This window comes from Phlebotomus argentipes, unplaced genomic scaffold (assembly GCF_947086385.1).
Source record: "Phlebotomus argentipes unplaced genomic scaffold, Phlebotomus argentipes genome assembly scaffold_4, whole genome shotgun sequence".
NCBI classification, from domain to species: domain Eukaryota; kingdom Metazoa; phylum Arthropoda; class Insecta; order Diptera; family Psychodidae; genus Phlebotomus; species Phlebotomus argentipes.
The window spans coordinates 11,320,955-11,345,270 of record NW_026776174.1 but is presented as its reverse complement, the minus strand read 5'-3'; the positions used below and the strand labels follow the sequence as shown (position 1 = coordinate 11,345,270).

At 43.4% G+C, this 24,316-nt stretch overlaps 3 protein-coding genes across 3 annotated transcripts; all 3 read left to right on the top strand.

The window, feature by feature from the left end:
- The first annotated feature begins 192 nt into the window (after positions 1–192).
- LOC132257650 (putative inorganic phosphate cotransporter) lies at positions 193–3,324 on the top strand. Its single transcript, XM_059754639.1, has 8 exons — positions 193–894; positions 1,002–1,132; positions 1,194–1,385; positions 1,893–2,249; positions 2,317–2,724; positions 2,794–2,913; positions 2,976–3,123; positions 3,210–3,324. Exons 1-8 carry the CDS (start codon positions 813–815, stop codon positions 3,251–3,253), a joined length of 1,482 nt encoding a protein of 493 aa, XP_059610622.1. The 5' UTR covers positions 193–812; the 3' UTR covers positions 3,254–3,324.
- Positions 3,325–4,116: 792 nt separating this feature from the next.
- Positions 4,117–12,625, top strand: LOC132257748 (microtubule-associated serine/threonine-protein kinase 3). The gene is made up of 8 exons (XM_059754777.1): positions 4,117–4,930; positions 6,103–6,173; positions 6,607–6,888; positions 7,215–9,204; positions 9,364–9,563; positions 9,633–9,988; positions 10,065–10,210; positions 10,369–12,625. The coding sequence occupies exons 1-8, from the start codon at positions 4,666–4,668 to the stop codon at positions 12,021–12,023; spliced, it is 4,965 nt and encodes a 1,654-aa protein (XP_059610760.1). The 5' UTR covers positions 4,117–4,665; the 3' UTR covers positions 12,024–12,625.
- A 349-nt stretch (positions 12,626–12,974) lies between these two features.
- LOC132257826 (uncharacterized) lies at positions 12,975–23,653 on the top strand. Its single transcript, XM_059754864.1, has 7 exons — positions 12,975–13,765; positions 18,021–18,142; positions 18,217–18,415; positions 18,485–18,573; positions 18,634–18,763; positions 18,827–18,952; positions 19,752–23,653. Exons 1-7 carry the CDS (start codon positions 13,592–13,594, stop codon positions 21,678–21,680), a joined length of 2,769 nt encoding a protein of 922 aa, XP_059610847.1. The 5' UTR covers positions 12,975–13,591; the 3' UTR covers positions 21,681–23,653.
- The last annotated feature ends 663 nt before the right edge of the window (positions 23,654–24,316 follow it).

The window sequence follows — 24,316 nt, the reverse complement described above, 5'->3', positions numbered from 1 at the left end:
GCGCACGGAGCGATAAATCTGAGATGTTGTCGCACGTTTAGTACACGAATACACAATTAAACGGATCTGGTGGTGTGAGAGGGAAACCGGCATTCCCCTCCAAAGTGCTCCCACCTGTTCAGGCACAAATGAAGCGATCACCTCACGACAAAGTGCCATATACATTTCCAATGAGACTCGGTAAACAGTTGACTGTCATCGGGCAGTGAATAAAGGTGTTTCCAGGTAAATTCCGCGAAAGCATCCCTAAACCAATGGCAGTTTGCGGCGTGATATAAAATTGGTGTGTGATTCAAAGAACTAATAAAGGAGGTGTGCAAAATAGTTGTAAATAGTTAGTGCCACTTTGCTTACGTATGCATTTTTTTCTAACTGCAAGTCGCGAAGAGTGACTATAAAATAGCAAACGTACTTTCACTTCAGCGCTCATTCCATACTCATAAGTCTTGCCGAGAGTCTTGCCCAGCCAGTGTGTAGTTGAGAGCTGAGAGATCTTTTTGAAGGTCAATCACTCGATATAAAAATATTTTTATTCGCCCATTAATCAATAAGTAAACTTTGTAATCCACATTGACGTGATTTTCCTATAGACGTCGACTTTCGAGTGCAATTTGAGCGGATGATAATGTCTACTGTGGATTACTTCAAGTGATTTAGAGTACCTGTAAATCAAATATCGGGCCAATAAACTTCCACAACAATAATCTTTCACTGACGACCCACTTAATGAATTGTACCAACAGTGATAAATGTAAATAGTGTGAATTCTGAATAGAAATTCGATCACGCTCTTCAATTTCACATAAACCATCATGAAGGAACACAGTGATCAAGAGGTGGAACATCAGCAGAAGAGCAATGCTGCGAGAAGCTCAGATGGAATATTCAAATTCGGTTTGTGGCACACGCATTTTCCACTGCAGAAATATTTAAAACATTTGCTCATGCGATACAATCTCTCTTTGTCTCCACTCTTGTAATCTCATTATGGAAAATCACAGCTCTGGGCGTTCGACACTACCAATCAGGCTTACTTTTCCTCCTTCTTCTCGTCGGCTACGCTCTCCGTGTCAACATGTCGGTGGGCATCGTGGCAATGGTGGACAATACCAGCGCAAATCCCGATTTTGAGGTACGAATCGCTGTGCATCCTTGAGAACATGTTCAAGAGCTTGAGTTTTTTGCACGTATAGGAATACGATTGGAACGAGCAAACACAATCGCTGATACTATCGAGTTTCTTCTGGGGCTACGTTTTGATTCAACTTCCGGCTGGAACTTGGGCGCGAAAATTCGGTGCCAAAATTCTGCTCACAGTCAGCATGGGAATCTGTGCCATTCTAACCCTTCTGACGCCAGTGATGGCCAGCGTTGGCGGTTGGAGTGTAAGTATGACTGAATTCACAATGAGATAATTTAATTAAAGTCTTTTTGTTAATCAAAATGCTTATCATTTGTATCTTCAGATGCCTTTCAAAACAGACAAATATCTTTTAATTTGCGAAAAGAAGAGAAGAGTGTCTAAGTAGAAGAGATAATTAATCTTTTCAGTTCTTGGAGCAATAGAATATTTAGACTCGGTATTGTTTTATCATACATATATGAGAAATCATTTAATTCAGAACCTTCATTGAGCAGTAAAGATTCTTAGAGGCCCCGCCTATTGATATGCTCCTCCCACTATCTCTGTATTTCCTGCGTAAAGATTTGATCTTATCAGGATTAATGAAATAGAGCTTTGATATCAGTTATTCAACAAACTTCAAACTTGTTACGGAAGCTTGTTGATTTGAAACCTATATTGACTTATATCTAGATTTCCTCAAGAGGGAACAATGTTTTCTATTGCCCTGTATCTAATCTTCCTTGTCAATCGTATGGAAAATTTTCAGGCTGTCGTCGGTTTGCGAATATTGCTTGGCGTGAGCCAAGGCTTCATCTTCCCCTGCGTGCACACACTTCTGGCGCAATGGGTGCCGCCATCGGAGAGATCGAGATTAGGCACCTTTGTCTACGCAGGCTCGCCGCTGGGCAACGTTATCATGCTGGCGGTGTCAGGATTGCTGGCCTCATCTTCGCTCGGCTGGCCGAGCATCTTCTACGTCTCGGGCGTGATTGGAGTGATCTGGACGGCGCTCTTCTTCACATTCGGCAGCAATTCACCGGAAGTGGACAAACGCATCTCAGCTACTGAGAAGGCATTCATTCAGGAGTCTCTCGGTCAAGAGACGAACACTGAAGAGATAAAGGTGAGCGCGCACTTGAGGCAATTACTTTGCACTCGACATTATCGGTGGTTTTTCGGTGCACTTGCAGAAATTCCAAACGCCCTGGAAGAGAATCTTTGCGTCACTGCCGTTTATCTCTCTTATCGTGGCGCACAGTGCTCAGAATTGGGGCTTCTGGACGCTCCTCACTGAGATTCCCACCTACATGAAGAACGTCCTCGAGATGGACATCAAGAAGAACGCTCTCTTGTCTGCCCTGCCTTACCTTGTCATGTGGCTGGGTAGCTTCGTCATGAGCCCCATTTCCGACTACGTCATCAACAGAGGCTACTTATCCGTGGGCAACACGCGGAAGCTCTTCAATTCCATCGGTCTCTACATTCCCATGTTTGCCCTTGTGGGATTGGGCTACGTCACGAAGGACCACACAGAAATCGCGGTATTTCTGCTGACGTTCGCCGTGGGAATCAACAGTGGAACTTACGTGGGATTTATGGTAAAAAAAAAAACGCGCAATCTCTCGATCCAACTGTGATAACATCTTGCATAATTGTTCTCCGTGCAGCTCAATCACATGGACTTGTCTCCGGTTTACGCGGGAACGCTCATGGGCATCACCAATTTCTCTGCCAACATCATGTCCATTCTCGGGCCTCTCTTCGTTGGACTCATTGTGTCCGATGCTGTAATAACACCCTCAAAATACTCCCCAAAGGATATCAATTTAATCTCTCTCTCAATTGCCAGACAAATCCCGTGGAGTGGAGAGTTGTGTTCTTCGTTGCTGCTGGCATTTATTTCGTTGGTAACACCTTCTTCGTCATCTTCGGCAGCGGCAGCATTCAGCCATGGAACAATCCTTCGAGGACGAACGGCGATGAATTAGAAGAATCCCGTAAGCTTTTACTTTCTGACTGTGATGAATAAATTAACTTATTACTTCACGTGCATTGTTTTCATTAAAAACCTCTCGTTTTGCAGGTGATGTGGACAAGTCGACAGAAACTGTGACAAACATTAAGTAAATAACGTATATAACTTTTTGTATGTAAAGAATTTCATGTAAAAATAAGGTGTATTAAATAGTTTCTAAAAAATCTCCTTGTTTCGTTTCTACTCAATCAAGTGTAAATTGACGATAAATCTTAATGAAGAAGACATCATTATTTTTAGACTGCACTGTGCAGAGCCATTAAGTGTGATACGCAAAGAATAGTTAAGAATTTTATTACTAACTATGTAAAAACCACAATTATTTTGAATTCTAAAAAGAAACAAGAATTTAATGAAATTGTTATGATATGTTCATAAAATTGCATTTTAAAATAACTATTATTTTATTTCAACAATATATGAACTTACATAAATAAACAAACAATTTAAATATCAGTTATTTGCCAGAAAATTTGTATGGTATTGAGACAAAACAAGCCACTAAATTTTAACAGATGAACAATACAAAAAGCTGCTTATAAAAGTATCCATTAAAACTCCTGAAACTGCCATTAAGCCTCGCCTAATTTACATTCCAAATTACTGCACATTTTGAGGAATATTCCAAAAAATCTTTTCAACTGAAAACCTCATGTTTTTCACGTTACAAAAATGCATAATACAACAGAAAAGAAGTAAATTCAAGAAGTTTACGCCAAACATTTATTGTTCATTTTAACATTTCATTAGAAGCTATTCAAACATATCAAGTATTCACAGGTCTTGCGATAGAAAAGGCATCAAAGCATCAAATATGATTGCATTCTCGAAAAAGGGGATTCTCCTGGAGCAGCCCTGGATAATTTCGGACTTCGCTTCACTTGTCTAACAGCTGATAGGGGGCGCGCGTCGAGGCCGTGAAAGTTCGTAGTGAAGTGAGCACGGAGCCAAGTGACGTTTGGTGTCTGTGTTTGGGAGGATTTTTCTGGGGTGTTCTTCGCGGTTTCGTCGTGAAAAGCCACTCAAATCGCGTAAATTCCTGCCATGAGTGCTGCGTGGCGTGAGTGAGGATGTCCGTGCATCCGTTGTGAGTGCAATTGACTCCGAAGGTTGCTCGCTGTGCCGTGAAAAGCTGCTTCAAGTGGAGTGACTTTGGGATGGCGGCCATCTTTGTTCGATTTGGTGAAAAATGTCATCAACAAGAATGAAAACAGCATTTGCCCACTAAATCACTTATCGATTCATCTGCCAGCGTCTGTGGCGTCGCGCGGGGGGCGAAGCCGTGGGTCAGCGAAGGTGAGAAGTGCTCTCGCAAATGAGCGCAACACCCCAATTCAGTCACAGTTGATTCGCTGTGTGAAGGTGAAAAGCGGTCGTGCATTTGTGACGGTGGGCAGAAAAAATTATGTCGCGCAAATTTAACCGAGACATTTTGCCAAATTAGAGCAGCCCGCGCGCGCCCGTGCACTGTTTATCGCCAGTGCCACGCCATTTGGACGGCGCAATGAGTCAGGAGCGCCATGGCAGCCCCAAGAGTCGCAACAGCTCCCCGAAGGTGGGGCGCAAGCGGCCCCAGTCAGTTCACCTGGCACGCGTGCTCATCGCCGACGACCTGGAGCAGGACTCGCTGAGCTCGGCGGGCAGCTCGGGCGCCACCAGCGGCTCCGCCAGTCGCGAGTTCGCCGCGGTGGCCAAGCAGCCCCACCGGAAGACCTCCTACCACCACAGCCCGCAGATCAACCCGCTGCGCCCCAGCGGCAGCGGCACAGGTGCGTTCGCCAACTCCCACGCCCCCGCCCTGCGCTGGCGTGCCATCGATTCGCTAATTAGGGCGCTCCCAGCCTCCCCCCGCCCCCTCGGCCCCTCCGCCGAGCGCTGGCACGGCGGCGAAAGGTCACACGAGTGAATAAATCAATTTTAAAATAAATCTCCAGGCTATTTTCGCCCGAAGCCAGTGAGACGAACAAATTTGGATTGAATTTAGAGGCGACTTTGAATACTTTTTGTCTCATTACCAAATCGATAAAGTTCACTATCGCAAGGCAATGATGAAGCGTTGCGTGGGCCGCCACAGGTGGGACATTTAATCCTGACTCAACACCCTCGATGTTTGCTTCCGTTCTCCCCCGTGCTTGGGCCGTTTGGGCAAGGTTAAGGGGGAAGTTGAGGGTTAGATGAGGTGTAAGATTACGAGACTCCGATCGAATTGTTATTGTGGGGTTGGATTGTAGAAAAACCCAAATTTCCCTTCCATTTCTTTGTCGTTTTCATCTATTTCTGACATTATTATTTAATGCTTCACTTGAAATCTAATTAGAAACCTCGAAATGGTTGCTTTTAAGACGTTTTACGGACATTTAGGTGACTAAAATAAAGTCAGTTATCTGTTTTTTACGCATAAGAATCATGGATTCTGTCGAAACCGCAAATTTAATGCATAAGAATAAGTCAAGGAAAAAATGTGGCTTAAATTTGTGCAACATTTCTTATCATTTCCACGATTTGTGTGCAGAAATTACAAACACTTTTAGCGTTGTTTCTGCACACATTAATTTATTATGATTAATTCTAGCTATTAACTGAGGTTTTTGATTTGTTTATGCTAAATTCTTGCCTCTTTTATTTTCCTTCCATTCAGAAATCTCTCTGCATGAGAGATAAATTAAATACATTTTGCTGTATATTGAAAAAGATTGAGGGAAAAGCCAAATTGAAACTTTTTCTCAGTTGAATAAATTCTCACTTGCAAATTTCACAGGTTTTCTAATTGAAAAACTTGTATATTTTCCATGATTCGATATTCTTGCCTTTGTTCCCTTGTACTGAAGAGTGTTTTCAGAAGGTAACTAATTTGCTAGAACATGAAGTCAGTGAATCATTCTAGAGCCTCTTCTGCTCTTCGCTGAAACAATGTATTGATTTAATTATTCTCCTCTTGCAGATGTGTCTAATTTAGTGAGAGTTCGCAACAGCACTTTGGGAAAATCTGCTCCATCTCTGTCAGCAAGCATGGTGAGTTCCCAATAATGAGCACTTTGTGTCTGCACGAGAGAGAAAACTATGGATAGAGTGAAATCAAATGTTTCTCTATTTTCTGACGACCCAAAATGCCACTGAATATTGTTGAAAATGAGTCATAAAAGCCGAACACATTATGTGTATCTTAATTGATTATTTATTTTGACCGCTGTTTTGGACGGTATTTCAATTAACCAACAGTGAAGAGGAGAGAAATAGAGAGTAAAGAAATATTGTGCCGTGTGTTTGTAGCATACTTTTGGGGAATACAAAACAAAAATACAGCTGCAGTGCAATAACTTTATTTATACAACAAAAGTGGGAGTGAGAAGAAACTCATTCTCTCTCTCGAGGCGCACCAAAAATGGATATTGCAATTGCTTGACACTTTTCTTACATGCTGTGTGTGTTTTTCCGTGTTTTGCAGCGCGAATTGGGAATATCTAATCGTCGCACATCAACAACTAATCGCAATACTACAATTACTAATCATCGTCTCAGTTTGGTTGCAAATACATCACCGCGCTCGCATTCGCCGATCTCCGCGAGTCCCATTGACAGTCCGCGGGTGAATTCACCGAGCATGATTCAGTTTCCCTTCGTGCCCATCAAGAGGCTGTCCAATTGTCGCGCAGACGGCCGAAGGTGGTCAGTGGCTTCGCTGCCGTCGTCTGGATACGGAACAACGCCGGGAAGCTCGAATTTGTCGGTGAGTGAACTGAGGGAGTGAAAATTTCAGTACTTAAACAAGTGTTTTGAGGAACGAAATTGCTTTTTGCAGTTGCTAAACTGCCGTAAAAGCCTGAAATTTAGGAAATTTCAAATCTCATCTATTGTTTGCCTTCAAAATACTTGTTTTAATGACGATTGATGATGTGAATGTTGGGAAAAAGCGAGACTGAGAATCTCATTTTATGATTTAATGCCTGAAGAGGCTTGAAATCATGAGCGAGAAGACTCAAATTGAGCTCAATTCTAGTCCATGGAGTTGTTGTGTCTGCTAATTGATGTTCTTTCGCTTTGATTCGCCTTCAGTTGGTCACGCAGTCACAGTGCTCGAGCCAGGAGAGGCTTCATCAGCTGCCAAATATGCCGACAAATGATGAATTACGTCTGCTCACGCATCACTTCTCGAGCAACGAGAGCAATCCAGGCGTCGATCTGTTTCACTGCTACGCCGGTCATGGTCAGCATCATCACGCGTGCAGGAATTTGCAGCAATCGCCGCTCACGACGTGCAGTCCGGGCAGTCAGAACAACAGCAGCAGCGGCAAGGAAGACTCGGGCAACTCAGAGCGACGCTCGCCGTATCACAGGCCGCGCTCGCGGAGTCTCAGCAGTCCGAGTCGTTCGCCAATTGTGGACAGTGAAATTGCGCTGATGAACACGCTGTACAAGGAGCGCTTTCCGAAGGCGACGCAGCAGATGGAGGAGCGGCTCACGCATTTTATCAATGAGAACAAGAATTTCACGTCGTTGGGCAAATTCTGTGATTCAAGTCCAATTGTGCGCTTTGTGCACCATCAAGTGATGGAAATGGCGAGGGATTGCCTCCACAAGTCCCACACGAAATTGATCACAAGTCGATATTTCTATGAAATGACTGAGAATCTTGAGCGTCTACTTCTCGAGACGAAGGAGAAATCACCGGAATCGGTGTCGGAATTGAGTGGAATCATTAAGAAATTGCTGCTTATTATATCACGTCCGGCGCGACTGCTGGAGTGTCTTGAATTTGACCCAGAGGAGTTCTATAGACTGCTGGAGGCGGCCGAGGGCCAGGCGAAATCATTGCCAGGCATGAAGGCCGACATACCGCAATACATTATTCACAAGCTGGGCCTCAATCGTGATCCAATAGCGGAGCTGCAGAATGAGCTGCAGGAGAACAACAGAAACTGGTGTGATAAGAATGTGAGTGGCGATGCCACCGCGAGTGCGGAGGAGTCGACGGAGGGGGAGGTGAGGCGGAGCTGTGAGAAGAGTGATTCCATTGAGATTGGCGATGTGTCGAAGGAGCAGCAGATCTACTTGACGTCCACACCGAATCAGGACGTGAAGAGGGCAACGCTTGGAAATCCGCAGATTAACACGGTGCCGAATGAGCAGGACTTTGAGGTGGTGAAGCTGATCTCCAATGGCGCATACGGGGCGGTTTATCTGGTGAAGCACAAGCAATCGAGGCAGCGGTTTGCCATGAAGAAGATCAATAAGAACAATTTGATTCTGCGGAATCAGGTGGAGCAGGTGTTTGCCGAGCGGGACATTCTCAGCTTTGCCGACAATCCCTTCGTCGTGTCGATGTACTGCAGCTTCGAGACGAAGAAGCACTTGTGTCTCGTGATGGAGTATGTTGAGGGTGGCGATTGTGCCACAATGCTGAAGAGCATCGGACCGCTGCCGTCGGACATGGCGCGATTCTACTTTGCTGAGACAGTATTAGCCGTGGAGTATTTGCACAGCTACGGCATCGTTCATCGTGATCTGAAGCCGGATAATTTGCTGATAACCGCTCTGGGGCACATTAAGCTCACGGACTTTGGTCTGTCGAAGATGGGCCTCATGTCGCTGGCCACAAATCTCTATGAAGGCTACATTGACAGTGAAACTCGTCAATTCTCTGACAAACAAGTGTTCGGGACGCCAGAATACATTGCGCCCGAAGTGATACTCCGGCAAGGCTACGGGAAACCCGTGGATTGGTGGTCAATGGGGATCATCTTGTATGAATTTCTGATAGGATGCGTGCCATTTTTCGGAGAGACGCCTGAGGAGCTGTTCGCGCACACGGTGAATGATGACATTGAGTGGCCGGACAGTGAGGATTGGTGCATCGCGCCGGAGGCGAAGAATCTCATTACTCAACTGCTGCAGCAGAATCCGAGAGACAGATTGGGCACGGGCGGTGCCCATGAGGTGAAGGACCACGTCTACTTTCAGCTGGTCAATTGGAATTCTCTGCTCCGTCAGAAGGCTGAATTTGTACCGCAGCTGGCAGACGATGATGACACAAGTTACTTTGATAGTGAGTATTGAGAGCCTCAGAGCAAAGAGAGTGTTTTTTATGTGGGGGAAAAGCAATTCTGTATTTTTTTTTATTAATTTCCTTTACTATTTACTCATTTTCTGATTTTATAACATACTTTTTGGTGGATTTTCTTCACAAACTATCTTCTGTTCACAGCTCGCATGGATCGGTACAATCATGATCTCGGTGATGAGGACACGGATGAAACGGAAGACACACCTTTATTCGGATCATTCAGCTCATATTCCCATCACTTCCGCAAGCAACAGTGCTCATCGCGCTTAACACTGTCGAATACATCAATGGAGAGTGACGAACTGAAGAAGATTACAACGCCAGAACTTCGCAAATTGGATGTAATGACGATAAAAGCTGACTTCGAGTTATGCGCAATGCATATTTATTTGCAATCTGTCTTTCACCAGGTCAAGAGTCATCGAAGTATTCGAATGCCATCGACACCGGACACGGATTATCTGCCAGAACTTCTAAATACGCCCGATCGTGAGGAGATTAAGACAATTCATCAGTATTTGCGTCAGCAGGAGCAACAGAGGCAGACGTCATTTGAGTCTGTTGCTAATAAGCATTTACCACCGGCGGCGTTTGACGGCAAGAAGACACCTTTGCCGGCACCATCGCGAAAGACATTGAGCACACCTGAGTCTTCGCAAACTGACAGTGACGATGTCTCGCCTCAGATTCAGCGCAAGAGGAAAACAGGCCATTCCAGGGAGATTCTTCCGCGTTTCTCCATCTCAATTGAGGATGAGCACAGCGGGTGAGTGAGCATTAGCTTAATTAGCGCGCGTGGGCGTGTGTGCTTAAAGCGTCATTTCTCTTGTGCGTTGTTTCAGTCACGAAACGGGCACGTCATCGTCGGAGAACACAAAGGACTTCTCACCACAATCCGGAGCGAGTTCTGGCGCGATTGCGAAGCATAGATCTCGGTCGGTTGTCAAGAGTGCTTCCGCACTTGGATTGTCACTCATGTTCTGCACAGGTACTTATTATAGCATTGTTGTGTGCTTCTTGGTGGCATGAAATGGAGTTTCATTGAATAATGGGCTTCTGTGGAGTGTTAAATTGATAGAGCAAGTTGGGGCTGCTTTCGATTGGGGATAAAACAGAGTCATTTGTTATTAATCTTCTCTTATTCAGACGATCCTCCGTCGTCGCTGGGCGGAATCCAGTCGCCATCGGGTGGCGGAAGCTCAAGCACAGCTAGTTCTCGTGACACGTCGCCGTGCCGAGAATTGTCGCCTCTGGTCACGAATCTGAAGCCGCCGATCATCATTCGTCGCGGCCCGCGCGGATTCGGCTTCACCGTGCATACGATCCGCGTGTATTATGGCGACACGGACTTCTACACGATGCACCATCTCGTGATGGCCGTGGACGAAGGCAGCCCGGCGTTCGAGGCTGGGCTGCGGCCGGCGGACTTGATCACGCACGTGAATGGCGAGGCTGTACAGGGATTGTATCACACGCAAGTGCTTCAGTTGCTCCTCAGTGGCTCTGAGCATGTGATGTTGCGGGCGACGCCGCTCACGAACACGAGCATTCAGACGGGCGGACGGAAGCGCGAGCTGTGGCAGAGTAAGTTGGCGAAGAAGGGCGTGAACAGGCACAAGAAGCAGAAGAAGGACAGCGAGAAGAAGCGCAAGACGTCGCTTTTCAGGAGGATCAGCAGCAAGAGGGCGAGTGCGGAGATTCAGCAGATGGCGGCGGGTTTCACGTCGCCGACGAGCGTCACGCCGAGCTTGTCTTTCCCCACGACTTCGGGCACACCGCCGTTGAATAGGCTGAACTTGTGTCCGCTGGAGAGTAATTCGTCGCAGTCGAGCTCGCCGAGCTCCTCGGCGCCCAACACACCCACGGGATCCGGCGGGCAGCTGTACCAGCGCCCATCGACACTGCACGGGCTGAAGCACAAGCTGCACACGTCCACCTGTCCGTCGGGCAAGGGACTGCACGCCTCGAGTGCGTCGACGGCGCCTAACAGGCGCAAGTCCGTGGGACACATTCCACTGTCGCCGCTCGCGCGCACTCCCTCGCCCTCGCCACTGCCGGCCTCGCCCACCAGATCTCCCAGTCCTCTGGCCTTCCCCATCGGCCACCAGCCGGGCTCATCCAACACCACTCAATCCTACAGTCCGGGCGTGACGCCCAACACCACCAGCGTGACGACCGTGGTGGCTAAGAAGTCATTTGCGCGGCCGAAGAGCGCGGAGCCGAGCTCGCCGCTCCTGCGGCGCGCGCTGTCGCCGGACCGCCTGCATCCGCGCAGTGCCGAGAGCAAGTGCACGCTGATTTCGCCGCTGTGCTGCTCCACGCAGATCACGAAGAACAGCCGGCCGGTGTCGGGCGTGTGGCGCGCCACGGGAAGCTCTCAAGTCACCTCTTCGATCTCCGCGGCCGTCGTCACGGCGTCTCTGGCAAACACATCGGGTGGATCGACTGGCGAGGAGTTTTCCGGGGTGTCCTTTGACACGTGCGACACTGTTCAGGCCACGAATCCGCCGAACATCCTCACTCTGTCGCTGCAGGCGCCGGGCGAGCTGCTGCCGCGCATCGCCGAGGAGAAGGACTCTCCTACGAGTGCCACGCACGACGGCATGACGCCCGGCGCTTCCCCAACGACTTCCGCCGCCTCTTCCGTGATGAAGAACACCACTTCCGTCGCCGCGCCGACAACGGAACTCGGCGCAGATCTGGCCACGGCTTCTGTTGCGTCGCATGTTGAGCAAATTACCAAAGGAAAACCACCAGCAAAGTCGTCTCTTCAGTCCGCAAGCGGCAATGGCAAACAGTAAAACCTTGTAGTCACACGATGAAAAGACTTTGGCATGACTTTCGTCGCTCAGCACACATTTAGTGATGAGAAAATTAGTTTTTGTGCTTGAGATTGTAAATCGTGAGTGAATAATTCCCGCCAAAATTGATTTATATATTTTATTTACAGAGAAATTGTATAGAGAAATCCTTGAGAGAGCCCACAAAGCCTCCAGTTTAATGCGAGAAGCGCTGAGTGCAAAATGCCAAGTCTTTTTGTTCGTGTGTTTGGAAAATGTAGTGGCAAAAATAGACAGTTAATTTGTGCATGCAAACGATTTAAGACATTTTTTTCGGTGAGAAAAAGGTATATATTTTTGAACTAAAATACTTTTACTAACGTTTCAAACTTACATTCACATATATTTGAAGATTCCGCAAAAAAATCTCTTTTCAGTCTTTGCAAGAAAGTCCATTACTAAATCACACGTTAATTTTAGCTGTGTATATTTACATTATGATGTTTAATTTCACATGTGATACATTTCTAGACTTCTGTAGAAGGTAATTTGAGAAAAAAATATATGAATGAAAATTCTGTACTTTCATGTTATTAGTAACTGCAAATAAATTGAACATTAAAGTATGATAGAAAATGATTTTTCATTCCAAGTCCCAACCGTAAGAAGTGTATTTATTTCATTTGAAGAAGTTAAATGCACTTTTAGATAAGACGCACACCTGTAATGTTAAATTGGAAGTGGTTTATCCGGATTATCAGTATTTTTATTCGGTCCTTCACTGCAACAGCAATAGAGGGCGCTAAGGCACTTGAATGATTCAGTTTTCATCGACTTTTTTACCCAACTGACTGCGCCCGTCCAAAGATTTCTTGGACAAATTTTAGTGGGCTGAGATCGCATTAAACAAAATTTTAGAGACAATAAACGTGATTTTCGCCTGTAGGTATATTTCCGAAATCATATCTGTGACATTTTACACTTTTCAAAAAAAATTCTTTAATAAAACCAAATCAAATTGCCCATTTCTGAGCATCGTTGGAGACAATTGGTACCTAATAAATCGGCAACTTTGGAATTTTTTTGTGCCCTTTATCCAAATTTCCGTTAAATCAAGCAAATTTACATTTTCCTTCTCTGCTAAATCAGTTGCGCCACGAGTAGCAATTCGCGTGCTGTGTTGAGAGGCCGCCAGCTGGGACTCATCGATTTTCTCATCGAGGACACATCATTGGTTGTCAGTAATGGAGATGTCGTAGAAAAACACAAAATGCCCTCAATCGCAGTGACGTCCAATGTTTCTCCGTGAAAAAGTGTTTTGGCGTTCTCCAAGAGGACTATCCGATCGCCTGCGCCCCCGCACGGTGTCCGCGGTGCCCCAGAGTGTCGAGTGGAGTGCAGTGAGTGGCGCCCGCAGGGCGAATGAGTGATTTGGCCCCCTTTCGCAGTGTGTGACAATTCGGGGGATTCCGCCCCGCGCGAACAGAGACTGACGCGGCCAGGCGAGGACTTGGCCCGGCGATGGGAGTTGTGCGCCCGCGTGAGCGCCAGTGGAGCTGATAGACCCGTCCGGGAGTGACACGGCAGCCATGAACGTGAGCCCACACAGCGGCCCGGGGCCGCCGTTCAGTCGGGGCCTCTCGGATCGGTCAGTGACTGGGCCCTCGTGTCGTGCCCTCAAGACCGCCGTCTCGGCGCTCTACTCCGTCGACGACTTCGTCAAGGAGAAGATCGGCAGCGGATTCTTCTCCGAAGTGTACAAGGTGAGTCACCCACACGCATCCCTAATGACTCAGGCCATTTGGGAGGCTTTTCCGTGCCATTTTCCGCGCGCGACCCGCATTCCAGGCCAGCGGACTACACGCACTGTCCGAAATACCAAAAATAAGGAGCGAAATTGGGCTATCGCTCGCTGAAAATCATTCTTTTTTCATCATCTCGCCGATCGTGTGTGTGAAAAAATATCTGCAAGAGGAGCAAAATGATTTACGTAATCCCAAGAGCGAATCCAGCTATAGTTCTTGTAGTAAATACTGTGCTGATGCTAGGAAGGTGTAATAAAATGAATGAAAACGAGTTCCAATAGTCGCAGAGGTGAAACACAGTGACAATAAACCAACACAACATCGCACAAGTATAGCTGAAAAAGATCTCAAAGACAAGCACTTAACAATTACTTTGGCGCTTTTCTATGGCTTTTGGGCTCGTGATACTTCATAGCAACGATAGCGACTAATAAATATGATTCGAGAATCATGTGAGAATCGTGGAGATGCTAAAAGTCACGTGATGGATTTTCATTCTTTTCCCACTCGAGATTAGAAGCAGTCCAAAGGCAGGTAGATAAGCTTGAGAAGTGGGCTCATTGGTCAGGATTAGGGATAAAGAGGCAGGAAAACACTCTGGCTAATTGAGTTTTGTTGCTTAGAGGAGAGCAGGGCAGTATCGAAGGCTGACAGCTGACAATCTAATATGACTGAAATCATGATTTGCAAGCCAAAAGTCTTAAATTTGCAAATATAAAATTGTCTAAGGGACTTATCAGACACTTATCGATACGAATTGCGTGCAATTTCCCCTAAAACTGTGTTAAAAAAGAAAATTGCACATAATTCGTATCGATAAGTGTCGGTATTATCTATAAACTTACCGACACTTCCTTCAAATGCAATTGACACGAAATCGAATAGTATTTGCTTATCGATAACACATTGATTGTAAACATTGTCAAGGCAGTAATTCAAAGCTGTGAAAAATTTCACTGTGGTCGAATCGACCCAGTTCTCCCCTAATGATGTTTTCAAATCATTTCTTGTACTGTATTTTAAGATGTTAGCTAACGGCCATCCTTAAACAACTCTTCACAGCAATTATTTCTGTATTTTGTAACATTTTTACAAATCAAAAGCGCAGTGAATTAAGTTGAATTTCCCGGACTCTCTTTGCGGAGGTGTTGTTTCTTGAAGAGTAAGTCTGGTTTCATAAGACTGCCTGTATTATTAGAAGATAATCAATAATATTACGGAAGTATTATACTTTTTTTATGCGCCAAAGAAGAGAAAGGGTAGAAAGAAAATGTGTTGACGCGCGACTCGTGGCCGTCTTTTGAGTAAAGAGTGTCAAGAGAATCAGTAACTCAATATTACAAGCATTGCATATTTCTATTATAATACACACAGGACAATGTCTTCAGTGGCTAATTAGCGTATTTATCAATTATAAAATCAAGACACTTTCTCGTGTGTGCTTTTTTTCCATGGGTGTTTGTTTTTTAAGGAAATATGTGAACCAATTTGCATTTTAATACTAGAAAAATTTCACCAAACTCAAAAGATATATAGATGCATTCAATTCATATCATGTAAAAGTTTCTCTCTCTCTCTTCTCGGCGTTTCTCTCATTACAAGAGGCAACAGAGAAATAATGAAGGTTTAATTGTATTTTTATTGTTGGACTTGCCATGTGTGTATAAAAAATATTCAAGGTTGACGTGAGTTTAAGCTGAAGTTTTATGTTTCGAAGATTTGACTTTCGTTTTCAACTCTGGCCGATGTGAATGCTCTCATTTGCTATTCAGTGTCTTCAGTGCAGAGATTATTCAGACAAATTGTCAAATTGCTCTGGCTGTCCTTCGGCGCGCGATGCAAAGTGATTTGCGACCTTAACCTAGACCTGGAGATCCTCCAAAAGCGCGACGGGGAAAAAAAATGCTGCGAGAGTCATTAGAATAAGCGCTCTCTCTCAATTGATTACTTATGCGCGTCCGCCAGCAATAATATTCACGTACTAGTAAATATGACTGGCGGAGAGAATAAAACTCGTACATCTTTTATATTTTTATCATAGCGGAGAAGTGATGGAAATAAACAATCTTCATTGGAGTAGCAGAAAACAGCGCTAGGAAAAATTGCGATCCGGTGAATGCATTCATTTCATTTGAGGCACATTCGGTGGGATTCATGTTTTACTTTTACTTTACTTAATTTAATTTACAACTCGAACAAAAAGCGCCTTTCTTCTTCAATGAACCATTTCACACAGCCCAACAGTGAAGAATGATGTGTATATATAGCATGTGCATTTGTACGATTACTCTTTATTATATTTTCTTTAATCTCTGAGAAGAACCCCTACATTGAAATTATGCTTGTCACACAGGGATCGATTTCCAAAGCTCCTCAATGTTGGAATGGAGATGCACGTGATGCTTTGTGCTCTAATATTTAGTGATTTTTCACATAAAGAGGCGTCAGTGACGTAGTTTAGCTATCGTTTTAGATCAATACGGAAGTATTTCGTCTGCTTTTCTTTGTGATTTGACATTGCGAGCCAAATTTCATTTGCAAACTATTGATAAAAATTTATGTTTTTAGTTGTGTTTTTGACTAATTACTCAAAACAATTGCAGTTTGGTCAGTTATTTTCAAATAAACCAACCCTTTTTGTCAGAATGGAAATAAAAACATAAATAATTACAATTTAACTTTAATTCTGTGTTAAAATTTGAGTGAGAAAATTGTTGTCAAGGAACTTTAAACGCTTCGTGAAACACTCAAAATGACTTTCAATTAAATCCATGATACGTATTAGCATCTATTTCGCTATAGTTGATGCGAAATTGGCCTGGTTTGGATTCAAAGTAGCCCCCGCTTTACCCTATTTGGTACAATTACTGAATTTGCCTGTGGTTTTTTTTCGTTCATTTCACACTACGCCTGTGGAAGAGGCTGCGTTAAAAATGTGAAAAATAAGAAAAACCTCAGTGATTCACTCACTTCTTTCTTCTGTGGAGTTTCGAATAATGATTCGTCGAGGTGAGAAAAGTAACCGAGATGTCTGCCTCGCAATGAGCGAGAGAAAATGTTTTCAACAGTCTTTCTGTGGTGTGATTTTTGTGTAGGATTCGCCATGAGTATATTTATAACTTCTTTTCAGAGGATTGAGGATTTTACACTTTATAGTCCAATAACTGCAGTGGATGACTTTAGGCGAAGAGTTTCAATTAAAATCGTACCTGCAAAAGGAAGTTGCTCAGGAGCCACAGAGAAATAATGTGGCGAGAATCGGGGCTTTGCTGTGTGCAAAGAAACTCAATAGATAAAGTTTATTGTTCGTCCAATTGAAGAGTTTTTGGTATTTAGAGATAATGAATTCCACTTCATTCTTTATAAATAGGTAACATCTACCTACAAGCGTGCGTGGGCACATAAGTATGTTAGATACAGTGCTGAAAACCAATACATTTTGCAATGACTTTTATTATATTATATGTTTGGCTTGGAGAGCAATTTCCCCCCTGGTATATTATTTTCTGCGCCACCTTCTTCGCAAGTCAATAAGCGCACTGTTTCTGTAATCTAATCAGTTTGTGGCGGTGACCAAGGAATTCTTTTTTGGCAACGAAACCGTCACACTTAAACCATAGACAGAATGATTGTAGAATTCCTGGTGAGCAGCGAGTGTGAAAAATGAAATTAATAATGAATTTCCGCGTCGTGAATGAGCAGCAGATATGTAAATATGAAATTCTTTCCCCGTCTCAAGCATTGACTTTACACACATTCTCCTATTACTTTGTGAGATACCAATTGGGTATTATTGTGTAGAAATTTTTTTCTCTCTCTCTTCATCTCCATCTCATTAACTCTCTACGATCGTCTTGCTGTCTTGGAAGGTGAAAATGCACGTGTAAATGGATTGAGCGTCAAGAAGAAATGTTGCTGGTTGAGATGATGAGATAGGGCGCGATTTGAATGTTATTTTGGATGCCAAATTCGGGTGTTTATATGACTTGGAGTGCCACAAAGTCTTATTGGCCTTTTTATAAACACGACAAGCGCGCACGTCCGATGATGTTTTTAACTGGCAAATAGAAAATGTTTATGCAATCTCTTTTGGCGTGTGCAAATTTATTCCAACTCTTATCAAACTGTGCATTTTTATTTGGGTTTTGAAATCTTTACAGCATTTTAAGTGGATTTATTTAATATTAATTCGCTTACGTCTTCTTTTGCTCAGGTGACACATCGAACTACTGGACAAGTTATGGTACTGAAGATGAATCAATTGAGATCAAATCGGCCAAATATGCTGCGTGAAGTACAACTGCTCAATAAATTGTCCCATCCAAATATTTTGAGGTGAGTTTTCTTGAAGTCTTGCTGTTGTAATAGAAGTAAACGCTTAATGACGATCGTCTCAATTTGCCTTGCAGTTTCATGGGCGTGTGCGTGCAAGAGGGGCAACTGCACGCCCTCACGGAATACATCAGTGGCGGCTCGCTGGAGCAGTTGATTCAATCGCAGGGTGACAAGTTGTCGCCCTGTGTCAAAATAAGACTGGCCCTGGGCATTGCCAGGGGAATGCAATATGTTCACGATGCTGGAATCTTTCATCGGGACTTAACAAGCAAGGTAATTCATCCCTAAAATCCACCTTCATCCCCCAATTTCCACTGACGTTCTTCAATGATTCTCACACAGAACGTCCTGATAAGGAGATCAGCGAGTGGACAACTTGATGCTGTTGTGGGTGACTTTGGACTTGCAGCGAAAATCCCGCGGAAGAAGAGGTAATTTTTGCTCAAAGTACAGCTTCTTCCACACTCTAACACTGTAATTTCTCCCGACAGTGGCAAAAATCGCCTGGATACAGTTGGTTCGCCGTATTGGATGAGTCCAGAATGTCTGAATGGGCTGTGGTACGATCAGACGAGCGATGTTTTTTCGTACGGAATAATTTTATGTGAAGTAATTGCAAGTGTAAGTGCCACAATTTTAACTGGAACATGTTCTCATGATTAATGATGTTTTATTGCATGACAGATCGAAGCGGATCCAGATATCTTGCCGAGAACAGACTCTTTTGGATTAGACTATTTGGCGTTTGTGGACTTGTGCCCTGCTGATACTCCACCTGCATTCTTAAGACTGGCATTTTATTGTTGTACCGTGAGTAGAAATTTCGCAGTTATCATTTGAAGACATAATTAGTCGAGCAACTGTTCAACTGAAAGTTGTATTCTCAGAAAGACTGTGTCAATGATGAGAACTTATTAAACACTCTCTATCATTTCTCAGAAGATACGAAGGGTTTAGAAACGTTTGTCGAGATAAGCAGTTTGCCTTTAAAGATACTTTTAAAATTCAAGTACAGAAGCTATAAAAAGATCATATTTATGCGTGCCAGAAGGCCTAAAAGGGCGCAATAAGGAAGTGATATTCATGTGAATCTCATTCATAATCATGAAATTAGAAAATTAGTGTAAAGAATTAGATTATAATGGCAATGAAAGTTTATACATCCTATATGACTGTGAAGAATTATTGAGAACTTCCTGAATTTCTCGCTTTTAATGCAGTTTATATCAAGATTGTCTTTTAAGATCATTTTCTCTTATCGCCCTTAAATTGTGTGTTCGAATTTAGTAAAGAGAGAAAGATGAAGTTCGTCAAATACACGAAATTTACTTTTGAATTCACCAACTAATTAAACACTTTAGCAGACTCGTTTCTCAGCTTTGTCTCAATTTAAAGATCGACCCAACAGAAGTCAGTTGTGGCATGAAGAACGCGTGCTGTTTAGTTAAGATTTCAAGGTCTAATGTCTCGAACCATTGTTTGATTATCACCTTTTCTCAAGCCTTTTTCGTGCAAATTTTGAGGAGTGTGCTTTGAAGAGAAACAACGCTTTGCTTGTTCATAATGAAATTGCATGAAAGAAGCTTTAATATTTTTCTTTTGCTTGCAGTATGATCCAAAGAGTCGACCATCCTTCATGGAGATTGTCAAGAAGATTACCATGCTTCTGGAGAAAGTCAACGACGACGACAGCGTGCTGCACATTGTCTCGTCGCCACTGAGCGAGGCGGTGGCCAACAGGGCGCTGAACGGGGCGCTGGCGAACGGCGTGAAGCGCAATTCGGTGGACGCCAGAGTGAACGCTGCCGGCGCGAGTGAATCGAGTGAGGAGGAGGAAGGTCTGGTGCGGATGCGCAACAAGAGTGAGCTGAAGGATCACGCGCCGTTGCAGCATCGCCGATCGATGTCTGAGAACGTGATTGTCTTCCCGCAGCACACGACGCCGAGCGACAAGGCGCGCTGTCACATGCTGAACAGGCAGAGTCGAGAGCCAGACTCGCCCACACCCGACTCGCCCACATATTCGAATGTGACGCTGAGGAAAGTGGCTGAGACGATGTTCCTGAAGGATCCGCAGTACAAGCCACGCGTCGGTGGCGAGAATACCAAATTGAATCCGTTCACGGCGCTGGCACAGTTGCGTGGCGTGAAGAAGATTCTCGGTGCAAATCCCAGCTCCTACACGGCCGGCGTTGGCGACTTGTTCAGCTCGTGCTTCGAGATGTCGTCGCCGCTGGTGAAGGAGGAGTGGACGTACTTCGACAAGGCCGGCCCAAACGGTGAGATCACGCCCAAGAGTCTTCCCAATTCGCCGATTAGTGGCCGGAAGGAGTACAATTCCCAGACGTCGACAGTGGCGACGGAAGCGTGTCCGAAGAGCAGGAAGAAGCAGAGTTGTGATAAGGGCGGCAAGGAGTATTTGGAGCTGGATCTGCAGAAGTGCACGGGAACTATTAAGAAGTTCAAAGCCAATTCCCTGTTCAGTCATCCGCTGTTCAAGAGTGGGCACGACGAGGAGAAGAAAGTGGCGCCCGAGGCGCCGGAGAAGGAATTGATTGAGAAGAGCAAATCGGACTCAAGTGAGACGGTTTGCTATGAGAATCCGCATGTACTTAATCGTCGCGGTTCGACGGAGAGTGGCTTCTTTTCCTGTCTCAATGAGGACTTTGGTGGTGGTGCGTCGGCCTCGTGTTGCTTCGATCGCATCAACATGGACACACCGGATCGCCTGCAACTGTGTCCGTGCGATTTCTACGCGGCACAGCAGTATCAGACACCAAAGAAGGACGATCTGGAGTTGTCGAGTCAGACGCTGAATGACTCCAACAGCATTCTCCTGTTCGACGATGCGTCGACGCCGGTGAGTTCGCTGCGGAGTCTGGATGATTTGGAGCTGTCGGACTCGCGAAAGCAGCGATTCCACTGTCGCCACCACATGATTGGCAGCAATGTGGACATCGACACGCGATCGATTGACATGGGACTGATTAACAGATTGGCGCTGGACTCGGAGATCAACAGTCTGATACAGAAGAGTCAGTTTGCCAATCAGTTGCTGTACTGCAAGAACAGGACGTCGTCCATCTACACAGACAGTTCTGACGACATCAGCAGCTTGGCGGGATCGGATTCACTGCTGTGGGACGATCGATCGTACACGGCGATTCCCAACACGAGATCAGCTCAGATTGCCAAGATTGTGGAGTACTTTGAGCGCAAGGGTCAGGCATTTAAGCAGTTCAGCGTACCTGAGTCACTCAAAACGACGCCGTCCACGCAGTTTGCATCGCAATCAGCACGGAATCCGCTGGCGGGATGCTTCAGCGACATGAAGCGCGAGTACGGCTTTGCCGACTACAAGGGCCGCAATGTTGACTACGAGGCGTTCTGCCTGGAGTTGGATAAGAAGCCCACGCAGCAGCGATTGACTGTGTGCGAGGGTGCAGTTCGGTCCAAATTGCAGCTGTTCGACAAGCTGAAGCAGAACTCTTCGACGCCGGGCAGTGCAAATAATGTCGGTGGGAGTCAGAATGAGTAATTTTGCGTATAATGGTTGTTTGGTGGAGGAAAAGAAGCGCCATATCTTAAGGGATAAGCTTTTCGCGAGGTGAGAAAGTGAGAGAGAGAGAGTGAAAGAGAAAGGGTGGAAAAAATAGTGCAATGATGATAAAAATTGAACTTTTAATGGGTTAAGAGACACCAGATTCTTCCTTATAATGTAAAATGTATTTGCATATACACACTCAATGCACGCAATTAACACACGGATCACAAAACTTGAGTCCTCGTCAAAGATGCCAATTAAGTAGTTTACCGATTGCGCGCACAAGATTATGTGAAAATGCATTTTCTTATAAGAGAAAACAGATGAAAAGAAAACACTAAGAGTAGAGAGATTAATTGTATAAAAAAAGAAAGAGAAAGATAATGAAATGCAAGTGTGTATTTGGAAACAAGAACTTTATACATAAATATTGAATAATTTTATTTTTCTTACTTTTTTCAGAACATTTAAGGATGTTTAGGTACAGATTTTTGAAGCAATATTTTTAAGATGAACACTTTTTTGTGGAAATAATCCTAACAAGATTTTTGCAAAGATTAACTTATTTTGATGGATGCGCAAGAAAACTATATATTTTTCTCCTTTTCAAATGTACAAGACAAGAAAAAAAAATGAGGAATATTTGCCGAAATAAAGAAAAATGAAGTATTTTTTGAAGAAAAGTAAAACTTTCTAGTCATTGTATTTATTTTTCAGTTAAAATTATTAGGTTTTTTTTCGTTCAATAGAGGATTAAACAGTGAATAAACAGAGATAAAAAAAATGTACGAACTCAATTTTTAGAATTAAACAATGCAAGAGGAATGCAAACAATAATTTTACGATGAAAAAAAATGTAATGTTTCATAAAAAAAAAAAATTATGGCCTTAGAAATACACACACAGACACATACTTTTGAAATTTGTCCTATTGTTTAGCAATTACTCATGAAATCAATTGATTTTGACGCTATATTTGATGAAATAACGAAGGTAAACCTTTCAGTGTATTACCAGTATTACACATCTTCCATTTTTATCAGAGGAGAACAAGTTTTGAGTGACAAGATTTGTATAATATTCATCTGATTGTCAATTACGAAAGTAAAAAGAAACTGATTTTTTAGCGAATTGAGTGGTAAAAAGAAAAAAAAAAGATTTTCATGGTAAACTGTAAAGGAAGTATATAGAAGAGAATTTTTTGTAAAATATAGTCAATGTGAGGGTGAGTAGAAAAACCATAAACTATACGTACACTTTTACCTGTACTTCTTGTCCGTCTTGTTAGAGACTTTTCAGTCATGTCAACTATGAGTTCGTGCACTTGGCGAAGTACTTTGACCTCGCCCAAATATGATTTGTTCATAAGTAACTTAATATCGTGCTAAAATGTATCATTATACTGGTTAACTAAGAAGCATTACGAGAAACCTTAGTATTTGACAGATTATTTTTATTTTAAGAGAACCTAAGTTATGCCTTAACTGTATTTATAATTATTATTTCACCCTAATTAGAGTCTTTGTTTAGTCTATTCGTCACACATTTTGCTTACATACGGATTACATAGTACCTAGAATGCCTATGAACACGAGAAAAAAAGGAAGCGTATAAAATATTTTTATGTGTGAAAACAACAACAGAATGGATTTGCCAAACCAAATTATTTTTACAAAGAACTATTAAAACCTATCCAATCAACTAAGGACATCTCTATATCTATATTTTTTATTTAAACTATTTAATTGGAACAATGAATTCAATCCGTTATAATTGTTATTGCAAATTTATAATAATCACGAAATGTTCACAGGAAATCTTATTACCAACAAAAAAAAAACAAGTCTTACATTTTTTTTTCTTCAATCTTACCAAAGAAGGCGAAACAATGATGAATATATATATGGGATCATGGAATCATTTGAGGAGCGAGTTTCATTAAAGTAAAGGAATTTAAGGAAAAAAAATACATTTTCGACTTTGGGTGTGTTTCAAATCATTAGAAATTTCTGTCCAGAATTTGCCACATTTTTCCATGCCAAAATGTTAGGTAGAAATGTAAGAGAGAATATTTTTTGAAGCAAACAGAAATGAACTTTATACATTATATGCGAAGTTGGGATGTGAACATGCGAATTTGCAAGGAAAAAAAGTCATAGTGCAAGTATGTAAAATAATAACAATTTTATCATTTAACTTTCCATTATAGAAGTTGTTACTTTGTACTGTATGTGTATATACAAGTAATTACCATAAGATGAAAACAAATAAAGGTTTAATTGATTTTGAAACTGATCTAATCTCAGACAATTCGAGGCTGCCAAATCAAGGGATTTGCAGCGCATTTCTAACCAATTCCTGCGTAAAGAAATTCAATTCAATCCAACTGATTTCGGATTTACGGTGACGCACTCACAATCCGTTTCCTTCGAGATTGTGACGCAGTAGTCAAAGAACCAGAAAAAGTGATATTTCATCTAATTGCTATTTCCGCTCAGAATGAAATTGCACTTCCCAGTGAACATTAAATCTCACGACAACTGGGTTGTTTGGGTGGATTTCTCCCTGTGTGACGACAACAATGCCATTATTGGCGCGAAAAAGCGTCAATATGTCTCTATTTAGAGCAA